The 25,611-nt window shown below is 32.8% G+C and overlaps 1 protein-coding gene across 5 annotated transcripts in view; it reads left to right on the forward strand.

Annotated features, from left to right (window-relative positions):
• CEP290 (centrosomal protein 290) overlaps positions 1-25,611 on the forward strand; it is a 96,075-nt gene that overhangs the window by 11,602 nt on the left and 58,862 nt on the right. For 4 of the 5 annotated variants that reach the window (XM_063075168.1, XM_063075164.1, XM_063075166.1 and 1 more), the window contains 15 exons: positions 1,639-1,761; positions 2,872-2,995; positions 6,925-7,097; positions 8,163-8,325; positions 9,461-9,561; positions 9,634-9,721; positions 10,712-10,824; positions 12,386-12,470; positions 13,029-13,171; positions 15,352-15,516; positions 15,903-16,052; positions 17,748-17,863; positions 19,677-19,779; positions 19,866-20,096; positions 22,606-22,779. In XM_063075168.1, the coding sequence (XP_062931238.1) occupies positions 1,639-1,761; positions 2,872-2,995; positions 6,925-7,097; positions 8,163-8,325; positions 9,461-9,561; positions 9,634-9,721; positions 10,712-10,824; positions 12,386-12,470; positions 13,029-13,171; positions 15,352-15,516; positions 15,903-16,052; positions 17,748-17,863; positions 19,677-19,779; positions 19,866-20,096; positions 22,606-22,779 (2,052 nt within the window). Of the gene's footprint in view, positions 1-1,638; positions 1,762-2,871; positions 2,996-6,924; positions 7,098-8,162; positions 8,326-9,460; positions 9,562-9,633; positions 9,722-10,711; positions 10,825-12,385; positions 12,471-13,028; positions 13,172-15,351; positions 15,517-15,902; positions 16,053-17,747; positions 17,864-19,676; positions 19,780-19,865; positions 20,097-22,605; positions 22,780-25,611 lie in introns of those variants that run through there. The other variant, XM_063075167.1, reaches the window with a different exon arrangement.

Below are 25,611 nucleotides of genomic sequence, written 5' to 3' on the forward strand. Positions count from 1 at the left end.
AAAGCAGCCATAGACAATACATAAATGAATGAACAAGGTTGTTTTCCAGTACAAGTTTATTTACAAAACAAGTGGCAGGACAGATTTGATCAGTCGTCCATAGTTTACCATCCTTTGAAAAAAAGAGTTGCTTTTACCACTTTAATTTGAGGGGTAAAATGAGAATGGTAGAATGATACCACTTATATTCCGCACTTTACTTTGTTTTGACTTAGTATTTTTTGGTGATTATTTTATTTTAGTACATGTAGTATTACTTTGTTCCTTTTATTGGCTGTGTAATTTTTCTTTGTGGATATGTATGCTATTTGATAATTGATTTCCTATTGTGTGACATTTAGGAGGTTTCTAATCTTTGCTGTTAGAAACAACGTTTTATTGAATATCCTTGTATATGTATTAATTTGCAAATATACATCTGTAGAATAAATTGCTACAAGAGTAATTGTGATACATGTTGCAAATATATTTCTCCAGTTTGTCATTTTGGCTTTATGGTATTTTTTGCTATAAAGTATTTATTTTTATATTGTGTAGTTAAATTTATTATTTTTTGATGGCTTTTGAGTTTTCTGTTATAACTAGAAAGGATTCTGAGTATAAACTTCTTTCTCATCTTTTCTCCTAGTATCTTCTGGTTCCATTTTTTTACCTTTATTTTTATTTATTTATTTTTATTTTTGAGGGTTGCTGTACAGGGATCCGAACTCTTGACCTTGATCTTTAACATTTAAATCTTTGATGCATATATAATTCATTTTGGTACAAGAGTGTAATATGGATGCAGTAGAGCTAATCTGTTGTCCAAACATAATTTAATGAATATTTCATCTTTCTTCTACTGAAATACAGTTCTATTTTTATCACATACAAAACTCCCGTTGAATCTGAATTTATTTTTGGACTCTTTTGTTATTAAATTGATTGATCTATTTTCTAATCATGTATATACTGAAAAAGCTATTATTATTTTTTGTTTTTAGACTCTTACGAACATTTTCACATGAATTTTAGGAATAGCTTGTCCACTTCTTAAAAAATATTTTGTTGATCATTTTATTGGATGTTTGTTAAAGTTATAAATTGATTTACACATTGATTTAGGATAAACATCTTTATGATATTTGGTCCTTCTAAGAACACAAGATTATCTTTCCTTTTATTCATTGAAGATATTTTATGCCTCAGTGACATTTTAATGTTTACTTCAAAAGATCAGTTGTATAAAATTTTTGCAGTTGTATGGAGGTACTTATAACTTCTTGTTTAGAAATGGATTTTGAAAGCTTGAAATTTTTTAAAAGATTGAATTCTTTTTCTTTTTTTTCGGTGGCTGGACAGTGCAGGTATCCAAACCCTTGACCTTTGTGTTATCAGCACCATGCTCTCCCAAGTGAAAGATTGAATTTTAAAAGAGAAATTATAATGAGTATTTTTGGATTGTTTCTTATTTAAACTTAAGGTTGTATATACAAAAGGAAAAAGATTGTACTTGTAGTTGCTGATACTTTGTCATTTCAAAGAATTTTATTTACTGTATTTTCTTAAATCTACTAAAGGTATATATTATTTACTATAAATGAGGAATGGTTTATTAATTTTCCTTTGTGTAAAAAATCTTATTTTGTTTATTTCTAGTTAATTTTGTCTTCTAAAGATGATGAAATTATTGAGTATCAGCAAATGTTACATAACCTGAGGGAGAAACTTAAAAATGCTCAGCTTGATGCTGACAAAAGTAATGTTATGGCTCTACAACAGGTAAAACCTTCTCAAAATTTGGTTTATCAACCTGTTTTATTAAAGTTGGAATGCTGAACTATGCTTTATTATATTACCTGTTTCTAATCTAGTGACTTGCACTATTGGTTGTATAATAAAATCTTCTGAGATATTCCTACATCATCCAGTTCCAAGAAAAAAATTAGAATTAAGTTTATAGTTAGGGTTAGAGTTAGAAATAGAATTATTTTGTTCATTTTTTTTTAATGTTGATGTGGATAATACACACACTGTTTTGGTTAGGAATTATTTAATAAAGAACTATTAAAAACTTTTAGAAATCTTAGACTATCTTAATACTCTATTATTAAGGTTTATTATATTGTATCTTTTTTTTTTTTTAATTTTAAAGATGACTGGTAAGGGGATCTTAACCCTTGACTTGGTGTTGTCAGCACCACACTCACCCAATGAGCTAACCGGTTATCCCTATATGGGATCTGAACCAGTGGCCTTGGTGTTATCAGCACCACACTCTCCCGAGTGAGCCACAGGCCGGCCCAAGTATCTTACTCCTGATATGCCCTATGCAATGAGAAATAAGCTAAAAGAATGGTTATAATTTGTCTGTGCTACTAAAGACTTAATTTACAGTAAAATATATTTATATAGAAAGAAGTCACATTTTCATCATTTGTGCTGTAGTCATATTCCAAAAGAAAGAAGAAAATCTGAGAAGTGTTTGGAGAATAAGAACAATTACAGTGGACAATATTTTTGAATGAAGGACCAAAGGGGTAAAAGCTAGGTTTAGTATAAGAAAGCACAGGGCAAAACGCAAACATACAAAATGGTAGAAAGATTGAATTGGATAGATGATAAGCAAAAGTAACAAATATTACAGCGTTCTGGAATTCTTATTTGCCAGAGTGTTAACCATTATATTCACCTTTTAGTGACAGCAGTATACCTAATACTGTGTAGTGTAGTGTAGTTGAGGTGTTCATGATAGTAAAAGGCAAAGTTTTACCCACAAGAAAATATATTCTACAGTCTTGTTGAAAAAAACAAGACCTACATTTTTTCTTAGCTTTAAGATGCATGTTAATAATCATGAAGGGATGTGTAGTATTTTAAAATATTTTATAGGGTATACAGGAACGAGACAGTCAAATTAAGATGCTCACTGAACAAGTAGAACAATATACAAAAGAAATGGAAAAAAATACTTTTATTATTGAAGACTTGAAAAATGAGCTCCAAAGAAACAAAGGTAATTCAGTATTTTATAAGTATATAAAGTTATTATGTTTTAAAGCATTTTATTTTTATTAAAATAAAATTATGTCATGTAAATATTCACATATTATTGAGTTTTCTTCATTTGAATTTTATCATATTTTTTTAATTGTACAGGTTATTATTAATTACTATATACAGATTACTAGTGCTTAAATTTGTAAATGATAAATGTATTTTCTGTCATTTTTCTCCTTTGATGAAAATTACATTAACCTCTATTACCAGATTGGCTGGAAGGTGAAAAATGGTGATATAATTATTTTTTATTGAACATGCTTTTTATAATTAACAAAGAATGGAGAATAAAGTTTTGATCAGCTTATCACTATTACAGATAGCTTTCAGAAGTAATTTGATGTGTAAGCATTTGAATTAATCTTTCCCAAATTAATTTCTTATCATATTCGGCTTATGCTGAGTCATACTACCTAGCCTAGCATATCACATCCTGTGAATATAGCCCTCATAATATCAGTGTTGTTATATTTCTATAGCACTACATACTGTAGTTATGCCAAGGCACATTGGTACAAACTGTTCAAGATAAATTCATAGTCATGTTTATTATAATTGCTAAAGATAAAAAAAATAACATGAAGGCGAAATAGCAAGTCTCTGTGTGTGTATAAGTATAATGCTGGTGTTGGTGTTTGGGGTAGGTTGTAATTTAGATAGTGAGGCAAAAGCCTCACTGAGAAGATAATTGAACAAAGACTTGAAGGAAGTAAAGGAGTGAGCTGTGCAGATGGCTCTAAACAGTGGGAATAAGTTTAAAGGCACAAAAACAGGAGTATACCAAATGTGTTCAAAGAACAACAAAGTCTTTGTGGCTGGAGTACAGTGAGCAAGTGGGGCATTAGTAGGAAATAAAATCAGAGGTAACAAGAGGCCATGTCATATGGGGCCTTATAATTCATTGTAAAGACTTTGGCTTTTGTTTAAATGGGAAGGGACATCAAAGAAAGTTTTTAAAGACAGCAGTAATATAATTTGACTCAGGCTGTGTCTGTAGTAGACTGTAGACTGTGGTAAACACAGAAGCAGGGAGACCTGTTACAAGAGTATTGCAATGATATGGAGGGAGGTGATGGTTTGAGGTGAGGGAGGTGCATGGTGGTAGCAGTGGAGTTATTAGATGTAGTCAGTTCTGAATGTATTTTGGAGGTGATAGAAATAGAATTTGCTGACAGAGCAGATGTAGGATGTGAAAGAAGGAGTTATCAGGACATTTGGAATGAACGCTGAGGAAGATTGTGGGAAGAGCATATTTAGAGATTATCAAGTACTTAGGTTTAGACATGTTAAGTTTGAGATGCTTATTAGACATCCAAGTGAAAATGTTAAGTAGGCACTTGTATATAAAAGTCCAAGGTTTAGGAGAATAATCTAGGCTAAAGATAGCAGTTTGGGAACCCTCTCCATACAAGTGGTATTTGAAGTCATGAGGCTGGCCAGGATCATCAAGGGAGTGAATGTAGGTTAAGAAGAAAACCTAAAGACTGAGTCCTGGGATACTTCTACTTTAGAGGATGGGAGATGAAAGAAACAACCAAAGGAGACTGAAAAGGAATGGCCAGAGAGATGGGAGGAAAACCAGGAGGGTGGAGAGTCCTGAAAACTACATGAGAAATGTCATCAAGGAAGAATAAACAACTGCATTCAGAGCTGTTTTCATTGCTGCTGGTAGGTCAGGATGAGCACTGAAAATTGACCATTGGGCTTAGCAATAGTCATTTTTGTTTAAAAGAGGGTAGAAAGAAAATGGAGAGAAGAAATACAGGAATTGTTTTCAGGACTGTTTTTATAGAGGGAAGGAGAAAATGGAGGTGGTAGCTTGAGGGGAGAGAGGAATTAAGAAAGTCTTTCTGTCTTTAAGATGGAAGAAATAACTCATGTTTCAAGGTTAATGGGAGAGTTACATTAAGAAGAAACAATTGATGAATTGATGAAGCAGAAGAAGGAGAGAAACAGTTATGGAAAATATCCTTGAGAAGACAATGGAATGGGATCTAGTGCACCAGTGGAGAGGCTGGCCTTAAGTAGGAACATGGAGAGAGTTCATCCATAATTACAGGAAGAAAGGTAGAGCGTATAGATGCAGATGCAAGTGGCTAAGTAGACTTCCTAGTGGTGGTAGAAGTTCTTAGCTGATTACTTCTTTTTTCTCATTGAACAAAGAAGCAAGGTTCTCAGCTGAAAGTGAGGATAGGAAAAATGTATTATATATTTGAAGAGAAGAGAAGGTATAAAATGGTCATCTGGAAGAATGAAGACTTGGGAAATGTAGTATGACTGTTGAGCAGCATCAAGAGCCCACTTGAGATACATATTTCTATATGTGTGTGTGTGTTATGTTTGTATTGGAATTCTTTGACAGTAATATAAACTGCTTTAAAACGATGATTAATGGTATAGATTCTGCATATTCCAATCACCAGGAGAAAAGTGATGTTTGATCTTGTCTATCAAATAATGAAGGGGTCTTATCTGACACTTAAGACAGTCAATAGTCATATAATCCCCAAAGCTCATAGAAAGTGTACTAGACTATATATCTTCAGTTTAACTTGTAAACCATGATGGCTAATGGTGTTTTTCCTTCATTGGTTAGGATTAGATTTAGCTATCAGAAACAGATATCTGAAGAATAGTGGCAAAAATTAAGATAGAAGTTTATTTCTCACTTGTCTAACAGTCTAGAATTAGGCAGTACAAGGTGTTGCCTTCACTTGCCCCATCCAAAATGGAGCTTTACTTCATGTCTGTATTCCAAACAGCAAGATAGAGAAAGAAGGGGCACATGTAGAAAGATAGTCTGGTAAATATAGTGTTTAATGTGGAGGGTTGTGTGGAAGAAAGGGGGAATAGATATCAGGGGACAATTCAACCTCTGTCACATTCTATAACTAGTCTGTTAGCTCCACAGAGCAGGGCTCATTTCTTACAAACTTATGTGATCCCCCATACTAGTCCAATGCATAATACAAGTCCAGTGTAAGTATATGCCCTATATATTAGTAAATGTTTATTATGGGTGAATAGGAGAATGATCTGTGTCAGTAAATTTTAGAACAAAAGGAATATTATATTTTGGTCTAAAAACAGTTTAGTAAGATAACACAAGTAGGGTGGGTTTAGGGATTTTTTAGTTTAGGATTAAATTTAGCTGCATGTGACATTAAAATCAAGCATAAACAATTGTTTAAACAAGATAGAAATTTATTTCTCTGTGATAAAAACAAAGTTGAAGCAATTAGTTCAGGATTGGTGTGACAGCTACACAGATCTCCGGTATCAAGGACCCTGTATCTTGTTGCTCTGCCTATCTCTATAAGTGGTTTCCATCTTGTGTTCTAAGAAGACTGTTTGAGTTCCAGCCTCATATCCATATTCCAGCTAGCGAGAAGGAGGAAAGAAAAGAATGATTCACTTCTCTCCCTTAAAAACGTTTTTTTGAAATTTGCACGACTTGGGTATTTACATCCCATTTGTAAATGACCACACCTAGCTGCTAGAATGTATGTGGAAATTTAGTCTTTATTTCAAGTGGCCATGTGTCCAGCTAAAAATTTGTAATTTTAGTACAGTGGACAAAAAAGGAGGTTGAATATTAGGAATAGCTAACAGTCTCTGCCACATTGGTCATTGTTTGTAAAGCAGTGTTTGTGACCTTTTATAATCCATACCCCTTCAGCTAAGAAGATTTTACTGAACTTTATTTTTTTTGGTTAATTTTATTAATAAAGTCAAAACAAAACTTTTACAGGTATAAAATTATTACATTAAGGGAGCTTTTTTAAAAATGATACATCACTTCTCCTGACCTCATATTGGAACCACTGATTTTAAGGAAAGAATAGTTGGTTCAGTTAATTCATGATTTTTGTTTTTTCCTGGCAGGGGCTTCAACCCTTTCTCAACAGACTCATTATATGCAAATTCAGGCAAAGGTACAACTTTTAGAAGAGAAAACAAAGGAAGCTGAGAGAACAGCGGAACTGGCTGAGGCAGATGCTAGGGAAAAGGATAAAGAATTAGTTGAGGCTCTGAAGCGATTAAAAGATTATGAATCGGTATGTATTTTTATCTTGCCAATCAAGGAACTTAGAATTATTCTTGCCACTCAAAGACTATTCCATGCCATTTACTGCGTACCGTTTAAAAAACATTCTGTAAGTGTCTTTTGATAAAGGTTATCCTAATTAATTTATATTTTTCAAATTTTGAGCATTAATTTTTTTGGCAGGAGAATTGTTTTCAAACCTTTTGATCAAAGCATTTTGCCCAGATAATCAGCTTTGGTGAGGCAACAAGATTACATTCGTTGTTATCTATGTTCATTGAGCAACCATGTAGATGTGACACCACTGACTATTGTGATAAAATTTATGACAGGAGGTTTTGTCACCTACTATGTCAGCACATCATACTTTGTACTTTCTATATTTTTTTAATCTGCCTACAATTAAGTCAGGCAACTAATAACTTACATATTCTGTTGGTATTGCTGATTCACATTTACTCTTTTTTTGTATTTTGTTAAGTGTTTTATGGGTAGTATTCTGAGTTACTTTGCCATTAGGATGTTGTACTGGGAAAGTTCAACTGTTCAGTATTCCATCATTATTATTACTGGTCTTGGTTTATAAAAACACAATAAAAACCTAGGTTAGTGATATAAATTATAGGTATATATGCATTTCCCCTTAGACATAAGAAATAAATTAATGAATTTGGTAAAACTATTCAAATAAACCATGCTATATAGTCATCCCTTAGTATCTAGGGGAGCTTGGCCCCAGGACCACACCAAGATACTGAAATTTGAGGATGCTCAAGTCATTTATAAAAAATGTTGTGATATTTGCATATAACCTACACACATCCTCCTATATACTTTAAATCATCTCTAGATTCTCCGGGTTACTTATAATACCTAATACAATGTAAATACTATGTAAATAATTGTTATACTGCATTTTTTAAAAAATGTGTATTATTTTTTATTGTTGTATTGTTATTTCTTATTGTTTTTTTTTCCTGAATATTTTTTAATCCATGGTTGCTTGAATCCATGGATGCAGAAGCTGTGGATGCAGAGCGCTGACAGTATTTAATTTAGATTGGCTATTTTTCAGGGAGTATATGGTTTAGAAGATGCTGTTGTTGAAATAAAAAATTGTAAAAACCAAATTAAAATAAGAGATCGAGAGATTGAAGTATTGACAAAGGAAATCAATAAACTTGAGTTGAAGATCAATGATTTTCTCGATGAAAATGAGGCACTTAGAGAGCGTGTGGGTAAGCCATCAGATAAGTGCTTTACTGAACTCTGATTTTCAAGTATTTTTTGCGTTATGTTTTGTTTATTATTATTAAGTAGTTGAATGCTTTCTTTCAAATAAATACTTCCATAAAAACATTTAAAACAAATTAAAATGGAGCTACTCTGAAGTAGGATTGGGGATTTGATGGGTTTGGAATGGTGGTTGTGCAGGCCTGGAGCATTGCTTTATTTAGTCTATTATCTCAGAAATAACCACTTGTTTAAAAAATGGAAGTCTATTATGTTAATACTACATATCAGAACTTATCCTTTTTTTTGTTTTTCAACCAAAGTAGGATCTGTATGACCTATGTTCATTTGCAAAATGTTCTCGTTTCAGGTGAATTCATGAGGACATTCAGATATACTGTTTAAACCTTTTAAAGACTTTTTAAGTACTTGACATTTACAATTTAGACTGCTTATGTTTTGCTTTGGTTGAGTATTTTAAAGTTTCTATTGATTCTATGAAGTAATTAGTATATGTAGCTTGAGAGTTTATATATTGATTTCAATAAATAGTTCATTAGTGAATATTAGTAATTTGAATGTTATGACAGTCTAAGTTGCTTCTTTAAAATGAAAATAAAGATCTATATATTGATTTTATTATACTTGCTATATATCAGTTAATGCTTTCTTAGAGTTTAATGACTTAACTTTTCTCTAGGGAAGGAAAAATAAATATTTTGTACAGATTATTTGTTTGTGAAAAGTGTCTGTTCTAACTAGGGTCCTGGGGTTTGCTAGGACCTCAAGTTAGACTTCTGATCAACCTGACCTATCAGATCACAGCCAGGAATCTGGAAGTTCCTAAGATGGCTTCTGCCAGTGTAGATAGCTGTCACAAACACCATGTTTTCTGTGTTTAGAAGGCTCCAAATCTTGGTCTATAATTTACTTCAGGTTTTTGTCAGGATTTCCATTAATAATTGTAGTAAAATGTTTGTGGTACAGTTCAAGAACGTATCCAAAATTGTTGCACAAAAAGTACTCTATTATTTAATAATACTGTCAAATGAATTATAACCAGTTGCTTGATGATATATGAACTTTTAATAGTTCATGTGAATGCTTTAAAGTTTTTAATTGTATTTGTTTCTATTTTAGGCCTTGAGCCGAAGACAATGATTGATTTAACTGAATTTAGAAATAGCAAATGCTTAAAACAGCAGCAGTACAGAGCTGAAAACCAGATTCTTTTGAAAGAGGCAAGTGTGGTGGTCAATTGATTATTTTCTTGGCTGAACTGAAGAGAAATACTAATAATTCATACTTTGCAGATTGAAAGTCTAGAGGAAGAGCGACTTGATCTGAAAAAAAAAATTCGTCAAATGGCTCAAGAAAGAGGAAAACGAAGTGCAACTTCAGGTATACTCAGTTATTCCGAACCTTTAAAAAAAATTATTGGGAATTCAGTTTTTAGATCTGAAATTTTCTGGATGTTAGAAATACTATTGTTATATTACTGTGGTTCTGCTACAAGTTTAATAAATGAAAATTATGGCCTGAGTAAGAGATAAGTGAGTGTCACTGGGTTCAGTCCTGAATAAAATAAAACCAAACAAGTGAACAAAATACAAGGAATAGTGGACTTTTGAAAAGTTTATAGTGTAGTCTTTTAATTTCTAGACAGCCCCAATATGTTGTGATTAATAATGAGAAAACTTAGTAATTTTTATGTTAATATATGTTATACTTAATATTTTCCCCTTCCTTAAGGGCTATGCATTGAAAACCTTCTTTGTAAATTATTCTTTACTAAGTGAATGTAATTGAATGTAATGTTTTATTGAATGTAAATTAACATCTTTTTGTGGTTTGTCTTACTTGATGTAAAGAGAACAGTTGGTTAAGTTTTATAATAGCCATTGCATGTGTTTTTTTAAGAGAAAGAATTTTTTTATCTCAGCCCAAGCCCACAAGCAAATTTATGAATAATAGCAGAGAGATTTTTTTAGCATTATGGTTTGTGTATTACATCAAAAATTTTCTAGAGAAGTGAAACATTGTAATTTATTAGTGTAATAACCAGCTTATTAATTACTCATGATTCTTGTTTACTTTCTTTATATGTGTCTATCCTATTTTAGTACTTATTAATTAGCACTTTTAATATGGAATGGGCAAAGAATGGAAGAGAAGATAAAATTCAGATTGGTTTCTCATATTATCGATAATTTATTAAAAGTGAGCTAGATCAGAAAGTTGTATTGGCTACATGTGAGTCAGAGATTTTAGAAACAATTATTCTACCTTTTGTTTTGGTTAAAACTTGATTTTAGTTCTTAAGAATTAAAGTATTGGAATAGTAGGAAAGTTATTTTTATGTTTTTAATTTGTTAATTTTTTTATATGTAGGATTAACTATTGAGGACCTGAACCTATCTGAAAACTTTTCTCAAGGAGATAAAATAAGAGAAAGAAAATTGGATTTAGTGAGACTGAAAAATACGAGTGAAGCACAATCAAAGGTAAACAGTAAACTACTACTATGGCAAAAAGAATAAAGGAAAATGTTATCATTGTTTCATTTCTTCCTCTATTATCTCATTTTGAATATTCATTTCTTTTTATAGTTGTTAAATAAGTAGAGAAAAATGTTTTCTTATGTAAATAACCTGTTGATCCAAAGATTGATTAATGAGACGTTATTTACTCTGAATACAGATTAGGAGTTCAGATAAAATAAAGCTGCTGCGCAGGAGACCATCATTCAGTATTCCACAATCAGATCAGAATGAGTCAGAAGAGAATATGACTATAGGACCATTATCAAAAACGTTATCTGAAATTCATCATAGTTTAGAAAGTGGAGTGGATCCTTTTGTCTCTAATACTAAATATTCTTCATCCTTGCAAGTAAAAGATAATTCAACTCCAGAAACTATTACAATAAGAGAGATTTTTAAAGCACCATGTCTACAATCTTTAAGAAATCTAGAATCATTAGTCAGTACCTTTAGTAGGGAGAACCATGAAGACATAAATGACTACTTATGCTGTCTTTCTGATGATTGTATGAAAAAAGTGTCAAGAAGCCATCAAGCACTAGAGAAGACTAGTTCCATGCAAAAAAGTGATTCATCTTTTCAAGCCTTATCAACAGCTTCAGACTTAATGCAGAAGTTATCACTTAGGCACAAATCTGCGATATTTTTTCAACAAATTCATGGTAATAGAGCTGATGTGGATAAATTTCACATAGTAGCATCAGAAGATGAACAGATTCACACCCAAATAAAGTATACTGATAACAATTTGAAAGAAGATACAAGAAAAAGTGAAGTACCCTTACAGACAGAGATTTTGAAAAGTAAGCCTGAAGTTAATCTTCCAGATCCTATGCCTGTTACTGCACAATCACAATTATCTCAGATAGAGCCACTTGAAAATCTTATAGAGCAGCTACGGAGAGAACTAGTATTTCTTAGATCTCAGGTGAGCTTTCTTTCAAATTGTATTCCTGGGATGACTTTTTTATGACTTCTCTAACAAAGTTCTCTACAGTTACAATAATTTTTTTTTTATATAATAATTTTTTTTGTTTGCACAATAACACTAATTTATACACATTCTATTTTTAAAAATCTAAAAATGCCATACATTTAATATGGACTTATTGTCTTGTCTAATTTATTAAATGTTTCTTTAGAATGAAGTCATAGCACAGGATTTATTGATCAAAGAAGCACAGAATAGAAATGCAGAAATAGAGCTTGAACGTCATAGAAGCCAGGCAGAAAAGGTAGTGTAAAGGCAGAACATTAAAAGAGATAATTGTGGTACTAAAGACAATAACTTTCATTATATCTCTTTGCCTTTTGTCGTGGGAGTTAGAGGAGGGAGAAGGTGGGAAGAGGTTCATTGCCTGCATCATCTGTTTTACTCTTTAGACTTTATTTTACGATTGCTGCTATGTCTCTATAACTTGTGTTATACCTCTGTTGGTTAAATTTTTTAACTTGAAAACTATAGACTATTGTGATATTTTCTAAAAAAAAAATATCAATTTTAGTTTCTTTTTTTGTTCAGAATGAATTTCTTTCACGAGAACTTATTGAAAAGGAAAGAGATTTAGAAAGAAGTAGGACAGTGATAACCAAATATCAGAATAAGTGTAAGTTACTAAGTTACTATTATTTCTTATTTTTCTATACTTAAAATCATGGGTCTGAAATGACTTTAATATAGTCTCTGTTTTCTAATCTTTTTTACCCTTAACTACCTCTGCAATTTATATACTTCAGTCTCTTTCACTCATCCAGTTGGTTTGCCTTGCTATTTCATTGTTAAAGAATGTTATTAATCTGGATTTTTTGTGAGGTTATATGTCTAGTTTTCCTTTTGTGTTCTCTAGTCAAAGTGAAGTAATAGAAAACTGAATTTGAAAGATGTTTAATTTAAAGCATAGTTTAAGTTAAGGCAAAAGTATACTGGGGATTCATTTTTCTCAGCTATAAGATATATGTGTATATGCACATGATTTAACAGTTCTACCCTACCATTTAACTCAAGTATTCATGCTGGACTTATAGTTAATTTTTTTTGTATTTATTTACATTGGCCTTTTCCCAGTGGTTATTTTTTTCTATATGTGAAATATTTTCATCTGTGTAGAATAGGGTAAATTGTGAAAAAGATCTATTCATTTAATGAGAAAAATATGTAATTACAGTAAAAGAATTAGTTGAAGAAAATAAGCAGCTTGAAGAAGGTATGAAAGAAATATTGCAAGCTATTAAGGAAATGCAGAAAGATCCTGATGTTAAAGGAGGAGAAACATCTCTAATTATCCCTAGTCTTGAAAGACTAGTTAATGTAAGTTATTTTTCATGTTAATGTTTTTTTCCCCCAGCCATTTAAAGATGTTGTTTCACTGTGTACTGATCTCCATATTTTCTGATGTCTAGATACTTACAGTCATTTGAATCATAGTTTCCCTGTATGTAATGTGTAGTTTTTCTCAGGCTGCTTTTATTTTTATTTATGTATTTATTTATTTATTTATTTATTTGTCTTTGTCGTGATCGGCACTCAGCCAGTGAGTGCACCGGCCATTCCTATATAGGATCTGAACCCGCGGCGGGAGCGTCGCTGCGCTCCCAGCGCCTCACTCTCCCGAGTGCGCCACAGGCTCGGCCCTCAGGCTGCTTTTAATACTTTCTCTTTATACTTGGTTTTCATCAGTTTGACTATAAAGTACCTAGGGGTGTGTGTGTGTGAATGAGCATATATGTGTATCTTGTCTGGAGTTTGCTGAGCATCTTGAATCTGTTCACTTATGCTATTCACCACAATTGGGAAGTTTTCTACCATTATTTCTTCAATTATTTTTTTGTCCCATTCTCTCTGGGACACCAGTGACACATGTATTAAACCTTTTGATATTGTCACACAGGTCCTCAGGCTCTATTCATTTCTTTTCCCCCTTATCTTTTTTCTTTTTTTTCTGCCATTTGGATAATGCTATTGGTCTATCTTCAAGTTCACTCACACTTCCCTCTGTTATCTCCATTCTTCTGGTTCAAGGGTCAACCCAAGACCTGGCAGAGTTTTATACACAGAATCTGGAGCTCCTTTTTGCTGGCTTTCTTCTTATTGGTATTCCCTCCCCACTTTCCTGTGGCTTGGGCTCTATCCTCTGGTTTTCTAGACCAGAAAGATGATAGGTCACTGCAACAGCATGCCCTAAGACTAAAGTCTTAAAAATGGAAAACTCAATTCTTGCTGGTCCTATCTCCCATGTTTCAAGTTCCCTCCAAAATATGCTTATTTTTGCTTATTTTGTTCATTTTCTAAAACCTTTAGGTATTTGTTTTTTGTATTCATTGGTTATATGTGGTTCCTACAGTTCTGTTGGGAACTAATGCCACAAATCTGGAGATGTAATCGTATAGCTCCACTTTAAATGTTTAAAGACTTACCCATTGCTACAGGAAAGATTTTAGCCATCAAATAATATTCTATTTGTATCTACCATACAGGGACTTAAGCGTTCCACAGTATTAATGAATGTCTGTTATATAAACCTGAATAAAATACACATTTTAGATTCTTAATATTTAAGTATATGTTATTTACATTATCAAGACATATTTACTGTCCAATATTATATTGTTTCCCAAATTTGTGCTTGATTTAAATAGAAAAAATTCTTATTTATTGAATTTTTTTTTAATCACATTTAATCAATAGTTGGATACTTAACACTATAATTGTTAGCAGACAGAGTGATACTGGTATGTTAAAAACTTACTAAGCAAGAAAATCATTTGACAAAATTTATGAGAACCATTTGATTTCCTTTATATCTTTCTCATTCTGACTTTCCTTCTCTGGTGTCTACCTTTGTTATCATGTAGAAGGGTATTTCAAAAAGTCATGGAAAAATAGAATTAAAAGATAATAAGAATCTTTACATGAACTTTTTTGAAGTACTCTCTTATGCTTCAACTGTGTGAAGAGGAAGCACTGAAAAATTCACATAGTTGAATGTAGTAGCTATTCCATTCCTTTACTTATGCTTTATACTTAGGTGCTGCATAACTTCAAGCCATTTATATATAAATTACCTCATTTTGACTATACAAAAACCCTGTGAAATGGGCAGAGGTAACCTTATTTCCCCTTCTTTAGAGACAAGGAAACTAAGGTCTAAAGAATTAAAGTCACTTGCCCAGCTAGTAAGAGACTGGTTAAGGTTTGAACCCTAGTTATCTTATTCCTGTTCAGTTATTTTTCTACTCTACCAGTCTACTAAGATTAACTAGATGTTTGTTAATTGTTATAATGAAGTAATTACTATGCTTGTTAATGTAAGTTAAACAAAAGTTTTATAAATTCATAAATAGGAAATTGAATTGATGTATTTTGTTTTTCTGCATGGTAATGGGAATAGGAAAAATGCTTAAATGTCAATTTTATTGAAAGGTAGATTTTTTTTACTATGATTTTACTGTTTTCATCCATATTTCCAATATATAATATAAATATACTAGGCTATAGAATCAAAGAATGCAGAAGGAATCTTTGATGCCAGTCTGCATTTGAAAGCCCAAGTTGATCAACTTACTGGAAGGAATGAAGAATTAAGACAAGAGCTCAGAGAATCTCGGAAGGAGGCTATAAATTATTCAGAGCAGTTGGCAAAAGCAAATTTAAAGGTGAGAATTTTATTAAATAAAAGAAAATGCTGAGCATAACAACATAAATTTAATAGGAAACTTCTAATTTTTTGAAAGACTGCTTTATAAGAAAATGCCCCTTGAATTAATTCTTTCAACATTAAAAATCTGTTTGGATTTTTTAAATAAAATTAAGTGGACAAATAAGTGCCCTATAATATAAAAACAAAAATTCTAAGTATTATACCTAAGAATTTCTAAATAGAAATTAAGGTATGGTTTAATTAATTCCTGGAAGGGCATTCACAATCTGTTTTTTAAAAATATTCATTAGACAAAGCATGAAGTATAAGTAACTGCTTTTCCATTTGTCTTTCTTTGGGTGTAAGAGATGTGATTCTCATCCTTGGATTATTTGTTTCCAGATAGATCATCTTGAAAAAGAAACCAGTCTTTTACGAAAATCAGAAGGATCAAATGTTGTTTTTAAAGGAGTAGAGCTACCTGATGGGATAGCACCATCTAGTGCCAATATTATTAATTCTCAGAATGAATATTTAATACATCTCTTACAGGTACTGAAAATTTTACATGTAAATAATAGAAATCATTGATAGTATGTTTCTTAATTTAGTCTTCCTTGAGTTTTCCAAATATTACAGTGATATATTCCTAATGAATTTTGATGTTACATGGTATATTATAAATAAAAGCAATTCATCAGACTCATCTGCGTGAGAAGCATGTGCACATATCCTCACATGCCTGTCATTCATATGAAATATATGATTGACATGTAGAACAAGCAGCACCTACTATAAAGTGTATAAAATAAAAAATGTATAAATAAGATGAGCACTTTTATTGATTGCTGGTTGGACAAACAATTCAAGAAAGTAAAGTCTTAACAAAGCTTTTTAGTGTCATGATTGGAATAATTTTGTGTTAACCATAAGAAAAAGCTTTTAAGCCAAATTATCTTTTATCTTTTTCTTCTCTTTACCCTAGAAAGTATAAGTTAATCCATTAGCAAATTAGAAAGGTTATTCTACTATACTGCTTGACTGGTGTTTGTTTCTCAGTTTTGCTGTCTAAATCTTGGTCATTGTGAATGGTCTAATGAGACATGCTTTTTATTATTTCATTTGAAATTTGAATTCCCATAACATCACATACACTACAAATATGAGTATAATTACAAAAATGTGTTCAGAATCAAAGAAAATATGTTTTTGATTATAAGCACCACTGTTTCAGTCTGCTAGATGATCTATTTGTGAATGGGCTTGAATTATGGTTATCGAATATTCAATTTTGTATTTGGAAATTACACTAATTAATCTTTTTCTGAATATTAGAATTTGTATGTTATCCAAACCTAACTATTTGTCAGAACATTATAATTCATGTTATATCATTACTTTTACATTTATAATATTAGTATTCTTTAGGAGTTCTCTTATTCTCCTCCAATATAGGGACACTGTCAGCAAGTAATGGCAGTATGGCATTATTATGTTGTTTGAGATACAATTCATGTTTTGCATCTTTATATGAAAAACATATCAGAAGTGTTGTCGTAGATTAGAGAGCGTCTGTTGGGAGCCTGAAAACCTGTCCAAAGTAGCAAAACAAATACCTGGACTCTCAATCCTAAGGCAGTGTAGAGTGATGGAAATGGCAAGATCTTTGGAGTCAGACAGACCTGACCTCAAATGTTGGATCTGCATATATGGAAAACACCTGGTGTCAAGCCTGGCTTATGTGCTTGGTAAATGCCTGAGTGTAGGGCTAATGAGTTTTTCAGTGTTGAGTAAGTTAATCTTTTTAAGTCTCAATTTTTTCATCTTTAAAATGAAATAATTGGAAAGGATAATTTGATTGGAGTCATGAAAGTGTATGTTGAAAAAAGGCTATGTGGCTGAGCAACTAGCAGTGAGTTTGTAAGTATTGTGTTTGATAAAAGTTTGTGCTATGGTAACTATTCTGTCTGATAATTTGTGCTTACTGTAACTATCATGTGATAGAAATAATTTTTACCTGTTGTATAGTATTTCTTTCTTATACATATTGCTCTATTCTTTATGCCTAAAACTAAAATGTTCAAAATATCATTAGAAATATCATTAGAAATGATCTGTGCTGTTAATGGATTTGGTGGTTTTTCTCTTTTATATAGTTTTCTGTAATGTCAGAATATGAATTTATACCTTTGAATTCAAAATGTATTTTGATGCTTTGTTCATTCCTATTTCTAACCCAATTTTTAGGAACTAGAAAATAAAGAAAAGAAGTTAAAGAATTTAGAAAATTCTCTTGAAGACTATAACAGAAAATTTGCAGTAATTCGTCATCAGCAAAGCTTATTATATAAAGAATATCTAAGGTATAGGTATTAACAAAACTTTATAAATACAATTGCAATATATTCTTCTTTATAATGAAAGTAACATAAAAAAAATTAGATATTTTATTTTGCCATTCCCTCCTGCCTCTTCCCCTCCACATTTTTTTTTGTGTGTGTGTTTTACACTCATAACTGCTATCAAGGCCATGTTTTTTTTTTTTTTGGTCTTTTTCGTGACCGGCACTCAGCCAGTGAGCGCACCAGCCATTCCTATATAGGATCCGAACCCATCGCGGGAGTGTCGCTGCGCTCCCAGTGCTGCACTCTCACGAGTGCGCCACGGGCTCGGCCCAAGGCCATGTTTTTAGAAAGACAGTGTAGCTTCATGATTAAAAGCCCATCCATAGCCTTGGATTGTTCTACCTGGGTTTAATCCAGACTTTAACATTTGCTAGTTATAAGGTCTTGAGCAAATTGCTTTTTACCTTTCTGTGTCTCAGTTTCCTTATCTGTGATAGTAATACCTTTTTTATAAGATTGTTGTGAAACTGAAGTGAGTTATTACATGAACATGTCAGACTAATGCATAGCACATATGGACACTTTGTAAATGTCACCTGTTAGCATTGTTCATCATCATCACTTTCATCATCATTTATACATATTCATGGGGCATAAAATATTTCTCTTCATCTTTGCCACCTTATCTATATCAGAATGATTTCTGTAGTAGGAATTAGAGTACCTAATCAAAGGTGATTTAAACAACTAAGGGTGATTGTTATCTGATCTAAGAAACCCTGATCTAGTTATAGGATTGGTCATAGTTAGGGGTTGTCATTGTCTCTACTGTGGTTGTAAAATAACTGCAAGAGTTCGAGGAAGATGGAGCCATGCCCATTGAAGAAGAGGAACATTTTTTTCTAACTTTTTATTGTAAAATAAATTTTTTCCAGAGGCATCTGGCACCTTTTGTCTCAGATCTCATTAGCCTGAATTGGGTCACATGTTCAAGTATGAACCATTCAATGGCAAAGAGAGTGATGTCACCATAACTGGTTTATGCCAAGCAGATTATAGGGAATTGTGGAATGTCTCTTGTATAGGCAACAGTGTCTTATAAACCTTTTTAAAAAATTTATCTACATATATTTTTTAAATTGACAAGTAAAAATTGTTTTGATATATGTACACATTGTGAAATGGCTAAATTAAGCTATTTGACGTAATGTATTACCTCACATAATTATTATTTTTTTGTGGTGAGAACACTTAAAATCTAGTCTCAGCAATTTTCAAGTATATAGTCTATTGTTCATTATAGTTACCAGATGTATTCTTAAACTTATTCCCTCAGTGTAAGTGAAATTTTGTGTTCTTTATACACCTTCTTGTAAGTCTCATAATTTCTAATGTTGTTCATATTCTATATTGCAAGTATTTAACACTCAAATTTAAGAGTAGGGTCAGAATGTGAAGACTTGATTTCCAGAATTAGTTTGAGATATTGACTATTTTTGTAATTCTTTTCAATTTTCAATAAAATGTTTATAAGATTCAGCTTTAATTGTTATATTGTAATCCCTTTAGAAAGATGAATCAGGGAAGAATGAAAATAATTTTATAAAATAACTTTGTTACCTTGCATTTATTTTCAAAAAATTTTAATTCCAGGCTAAATTCTTTTTGAATGAAATTTTAATTTCTTTGTTATCAGGTACTGAGTAACTATATGTCTCTTGTTTTCAGAAAACTTTAAATTTTCATAATCTAAAGTTAGCTCTTCCTAAAGTTAATCATTTTATCAGGTTTACCAAACAGTCTTTTTGTTTTGTTTTGTTTTGTTTTTCAGTGAAAAGGAAACCTGGAAAACAGAAACCGAAACAATAAAAGAGGAAAAGAAAAAACTTGAGGATCAAATTCAACAAGATGCTATAAAAGTAAAAGAATATAACGTAAGACACTTTTAACATCAGTGTACAGTATTATATAAAGTAGGATAGCTAGATTCAACAAGTAATATCAGTGTGTCTTTGTGCAGAATTTGCTCAGTACTCTTCAAATGAATTCAGATGAAATGAAAAAAACACTTTCAGAAAATAGTAGAAAAATCACTGTCTTGCAAGTGAATGAAAAGTCACTCATAAGGCAATTTACAACCTTAGTAGAAATGGAGCGACAACTTAGAAAAGAAAATGGGAAACTAAAGAATGAATTGTTATCAATGGAGGATGAAATTTCTGAAAAAATTGGAAGTTTGCAAAGATTTAAGGTACATCTGATTTTTATTTTGTTTTTTTGACTCTGTGAAGATATTTAAATATGCAAAAGATAGGATAGCATCATGAACACCCATCACCTGGATTAGTAGTTAACTTTTATCAACATTTGCTGTGAGGGCTTCTTCTTTTTTGTAGGAATATTTAAATTGCAGACATTTCTCCCCTAAATATATTAGTGGGCATCTCTAAAAACCAAACCTTTTTTAAAATTTACATAACCACAGTAACTTGATTATACCCAGCAAAACTGACAATAATTCCCTGATATTCCTAATGCCTAGACTGTGTTCACATTTCATCATTTGTCCCATGTTTCAATCAAGGATCTAGGATCTCCCTGTTTTGTTTTGTTTTTTTTTTCCTCTAAAAATGTTTAAAGGTTTATCTGATTTTTCTGTGTGTCATTTTACTTGTTCCTCTACCCCTTGTATTTATTAAAAGTTAGCTCTGAAGCCTTATTAGATTCAGGTTAAATATTTTTGGCAAGAATTCTTCATAAGTAATGCTCTGTACTTTATATTGCATCACTTCAAGAGAGAATATGTCTGGTTTTCTCGTTTTGTGATTGTTTACCGTGTTAATGGGAGGACAGCCGTATACTTCCAGTACTGAGTGATTGAGTTAACTATTTGGTGATATTTTGGTAACATGCAAATAACAAATTCTTCTTCAGTCCTCCTAATAGTTTTAGTACCCACTGATTGTTGCCTGACTTAATTATTTCATTAGGAGTTGCAAAAATCATGATTTTCTAGTTACATTATACTTTTATATTTATTTACAGGCATTCTTTTGTAAAATAAAGAGCTTTCCCTCATTAGCCTAGGCAATTTGGTTATCTTGATGTATAGTTCCTACTACAAAAGCAGGATAAATAAATAATTCGTTCTTTCCTTTTAATTGCCAGTTTTCAGAATACAGAATTGTTGTGCTCTCCTTCTTCCTGTTTTTCCCCCTCCACTTTCTCTTACAGTATAACAGACTCACAGAATTTTAAATATTCATTGTGTGTTACTCAGTTGTCATTATTCTTCTGTCTCAACTTTTGCCAGTGGGAGCCCTTTAAAGCTGACTCTATGTCTTTTTGACAAGAATCTATAAGTCCCTGAACCGAACTTCAAAGCTTGGTTTGTTTTCTGACACAAGATGTGTTAAACTTACCTTATATATTTCCTATTTGGATTTGGAATAAGCTTTTTATCTAAAGAGCCCTGGTTCTTTTTAGGGAGTAAGTAATTTGGATACCAAAAACTGGTCACTGGGTGTCATTGCTACTAGTTCCTTTCAGTGGACAAGTTAGGAAAATATGTGTATATTTAAATCATGAGTTCATATTGTTATTTTCAATTCAAATTTAACATTATGGGGTAAGTAAATCATATGGGGTTTTTATTACCCCTCTTTGATCTTTTGTACTTGTATTTCTTTTTCTTACATAGAGAATCTTGATTATTAATAGTAAAATAATTGTTTTATCCCACAATGTACATTTGGAAATAATAATAACTTGTATTGGTATTAACAATAACAGCAGTGCTACCAAACATAGTTTCACATTTTCTTACAGTTCTTATTTTCTTTAGAATATATCTCACTAATGGTCCGGCCTGTGGCTCACTTGGGAGAGTGTGGTGCTGACAACACCAAGTCGGGGGTTAAGATCCCCTTACCAGTCATCTTTAAAAAAAAAACAAAACAGAATGAATTATAAGCATAAATTCTTTATCTCTCACTTCACAAATTTGATTATTCCTTGCACCACTTCTTAATCAGCTTCCATCACTCTTCATTTTACTTTTCTATATAGTTTTTGCTTATCACAGAGCAATTTACTGTAGAGAAACAAAGTTCAGACATTTCTTTTTCATGTTAATTATAAGATATCTTTGAGTAGTGACTTTTTATAGTTTTATAGTTGGCAAGTAGAACATGAACCAAGTGACATAAAGTAACATAAACATAGATAACTATGAGAGGTGTTTTCCCCTAAATAATGTTTCCTTCATGTGAGCAGAAAGTTTTCTTTTGTTACAAAGCTAGGCTGTGTAAATTGTAATAAGCAGAAATAGCTAAGCTGTACCTGAGATAATGCTAATTTTGCCATTCATCTGTCAAAAGGCAAGTTGTATTTTGATCTTATGAAATTTAGAAAAGCCATTCAGAGATATATTCTGAGCGATATATTTTCTTGCTACTGTTATACTTTCTCAAATTAATTGAATTTCATTTTACTATGACAGGAGTTATAAAAGGATTCACTTTATATTTATTTTTATTATGATTTAGAATTTCCAAATAAGTATTATTTCTTATATGAAAGAGATTAATATTATTGCAAATTTTCTCTTACATGGGAAATCATATACTTTTTAAATGGTTAAAAAATGAATCTGTGTTGCTTTCAGTTGTATTATCTTGTGTTATCCTGCTCAAAAGTGGTTAGTGCTTCACCGAAAAAAAAATACACTAACATAACTCAGTGTGTTTTTATTTACATAGGAAATGTCCATTTTCAAGATTGCGGCTCTCCAAAAAGTTATAGATAATAGTGTCTCTTCATCTGAACTAGAATTAGCCAATAAACAATACAATGAACTGACTGCGAAGTACAGAGACATCTTGCAAAAGGATAATATGCTTGTTCAGAGAACAAATAACTTGGAACACCTGGAGGTAAATTTGTGTGATCCTTGAACTTTGTGATACTAGCCATTTTTCTTTGAATGATATCTTTCTGTTTGGGGAGATTTTGCAGATATTAATTTATCCTAAATATTGTGTTTCTGAATATCAGTACACACTGTATATAATGTACTATCTATTTATAGTTTCAGAATGACTTATGGATGACTTTATCCGGGTCATTCTCTTTAGATCACTTGCAATCATTTAGCTGAATCAAACCTCCTTCAACTAGGCACTTAAAAAAGAAAAAAGGAGTATGGAACAGATAGAATATTGCAATCAAAGAAAGAAATGTCATTAAATACCCATCCCTTTCTCTTACAACTATTCCCAGAGCAAACTATATTCTGTCATGGTCTCTGGATTCTCTTCCTTGTGATGGGTGTAGCCAATAGTGGATGACATATTAATGGTTCTTAGTGGGCCATGGATGAGCTCTACAAGTCCCCATTCTTTTTTATTGTAAAGATACAAAAGAGTAAGGTGTAGTATCATAAATTCCATTCAAACAATCTGTGAATATGGCCCACGCCCTTTATACTTCTCTTATAGCCTTTTGACCTGCCTATCTTTTATAGTAGTCAAAACAAGCTTCTGATTTTTTCATCTTCCTCATTGGAAATAGAGGCTTATGTCTTTTGGCTTATTCTCTTTTAAGATCCTCTCACAGGAGTGGAATAAGTTCTAATTTCTGTTAGCTCAAAAGCTTTTAGTTGCTTAGGGGGGCACATTCAATAAACTGAAACATTCTTCTGAATAATTTTCAATGACTCCTACAGAATCATCTGAGTCATTGTATTAGTCTGTTACTGCTGCTTATGACAAAATACCTGAAACTGGGTGATTTATAAAGAAAACAAAATTTATTGCTTACAGTTTCTGAGGCTGGGAAGTTCAAAGTCCATCTGCTAGTGGCAACAGTGACCCAAGGGACTCACATTGCAAAATGGTGGAAGCAGAGAGAACAGAGAGACAGAAAGATAGACTCTCCTCTTCTTTTAAAGCCCTCAGAACTGTGCCCTTGACCACCATTTTTAATCCATTCACTACTGCAGGGTCCTACAATACAATCTCTTTAAGGCTCCACCTTTCAATTACCATAATACGATTTCCCACCCTCTTAACAGTCACAATGGGGGCTGTTTCTAATACATAAAACTTGGGGGGCACAAATCAAGCTTCAGAGAGTTTTGGAGGGACATAATTCAATCCACTGTATTCCACCCCTGGCCCTCCAAAACTTATGTCCTTTTCACGTGCAAATAAATTCATTTCATCCCCAAAGTCAACCTGTTTCAACTCAAAAGTCCAAAGTTCAAAGTCCCATCTGTGAAATCAATATGTTATCTATTTCCAAGATACAATGGTGGGACAAACATAGGGTATATATTCCCATTCCAAAAGGGAGAAATAGGTGAAAAGAAAGGAGAAACAGATCCCAAACAAGTTTGAAACCCAGCAGGGCAGGCATTAAATCTCAAAGCTGGTGAATCAGGTACCTTGACTCCATGTTAGACCTCCTCTACATGCTGGTGTGGGGGTTGGGTCCCCAGGTTTTTGGGCAGCTCCACTCCTATGGCTTTCCTGGTCTCAGGCCATACTTCACCTCTCCCAGGCTGGTGTTCCACTCTGGTAGCTCCACAGGTCTGGGGTCTCCATGGTGGTCCCACTCTCTCAGCTCCACTAGGCATGGTGCTGTTGGGGTTTCTCTGCTGCAATTCTGAACCCACATTTCTGCTTCACATTGCTCAGCAAAGGCTGTCTGTGATGATTCTGCCCCTGTGAGAGATCTCTTCTTGGGCCCCCAGACTTTTCCATACATCCTTTGAAATTAGGGTGGAGGCTCCCAAGCCTCCACAGCTCTAGTATTCTGCAAGCCTCCAGACCTAACAGCACATGGATGCCGCCAAGGCTTTCTGCTTGTATTTTCCAAAGCTGCATATCCAGCCACACTTGGGGCCAATTTACCCACAGCTGGAGCAGCCAAAGCAGCTGGGATGCTGGTGCTGGAAGCAGCTTCTTGAGGTGGCCCTGAGCAGCAAGCCCATGGAGGGTGCTTCAGGCCTGTTCCCCAAGACAATTCTGTCTCCCTAGGCCTCTGGGCCTGAAATGGAAGGGTTGGTCCCAGAGGCTCCTGCAATACCTTCAGCGCCTTTTTCCCCTTCTGATAATCCCATTCTTTTGTGTATAAATCTTCTTAGTACCATTGAAATTTTCTTCTGAAAATGCGCTCTGCTTATCTACCACGTGGCCAGGCTGCAAATTTTCCACATCTTTATGCTCTGCCTCCCTTTTAAATTCTGGCTTTATGTCATGCCTTTGCTGCCATAACTCAGTGTAGGCTGTTGCAAGTAGCCAAGCAGCTTTCTTAATGTTTTGCAGCTTAGGAATTTCTTCCACCAAACATTCTGGTCCACAATTCTTAAGTTCCAACTTCCACAAAGTCCTAGGGCATGTACTGCATGTGGACAGATTCCTTGCCAGTTCACGGCAAGGGTGATTTTTGCCCCAGTTTCTGATAAACTCCTTCTTAATTCTATCTAAGACCTCCTTAGGAGGGTCTTTACAGTCTGTATTTCCATAAGCATTCTGTTCACCACCATTTAACCAGTCTCTAAAACTTTCCTTGGTTTTCTTGTCTTCTAAACTTTCACCAGCATCTAGGCTTTTTCTAGCCTGTTCCCCCAAATTCCTCTAGCTTCTCCTCAACACCCGGTTCCAAAGCTGCTTCCACATTTTCAAGTATTTGTTATAAGCAACACCCCACTTCTCTGGTGCCAATTTTCTGTATTAGTCCATTTATGTTGCTTATGACAAAAT

Source organism: Cynocephalus volans, chromosome 12 (genome assembly GCF_027409185.1).
Source record: "Cynocephalus volans isolate mCynVol1 chromosome 12, mCynVol1.pri, whole genome shotgun sequence".
NCBI classification, from domain to species: domain Eukaryota; kingdom Metazoa; phylum Chordata; class Mammalia; order Dermoptera; family Cynocephalidae; genus Cynocephalus; species Cynocephalus volans.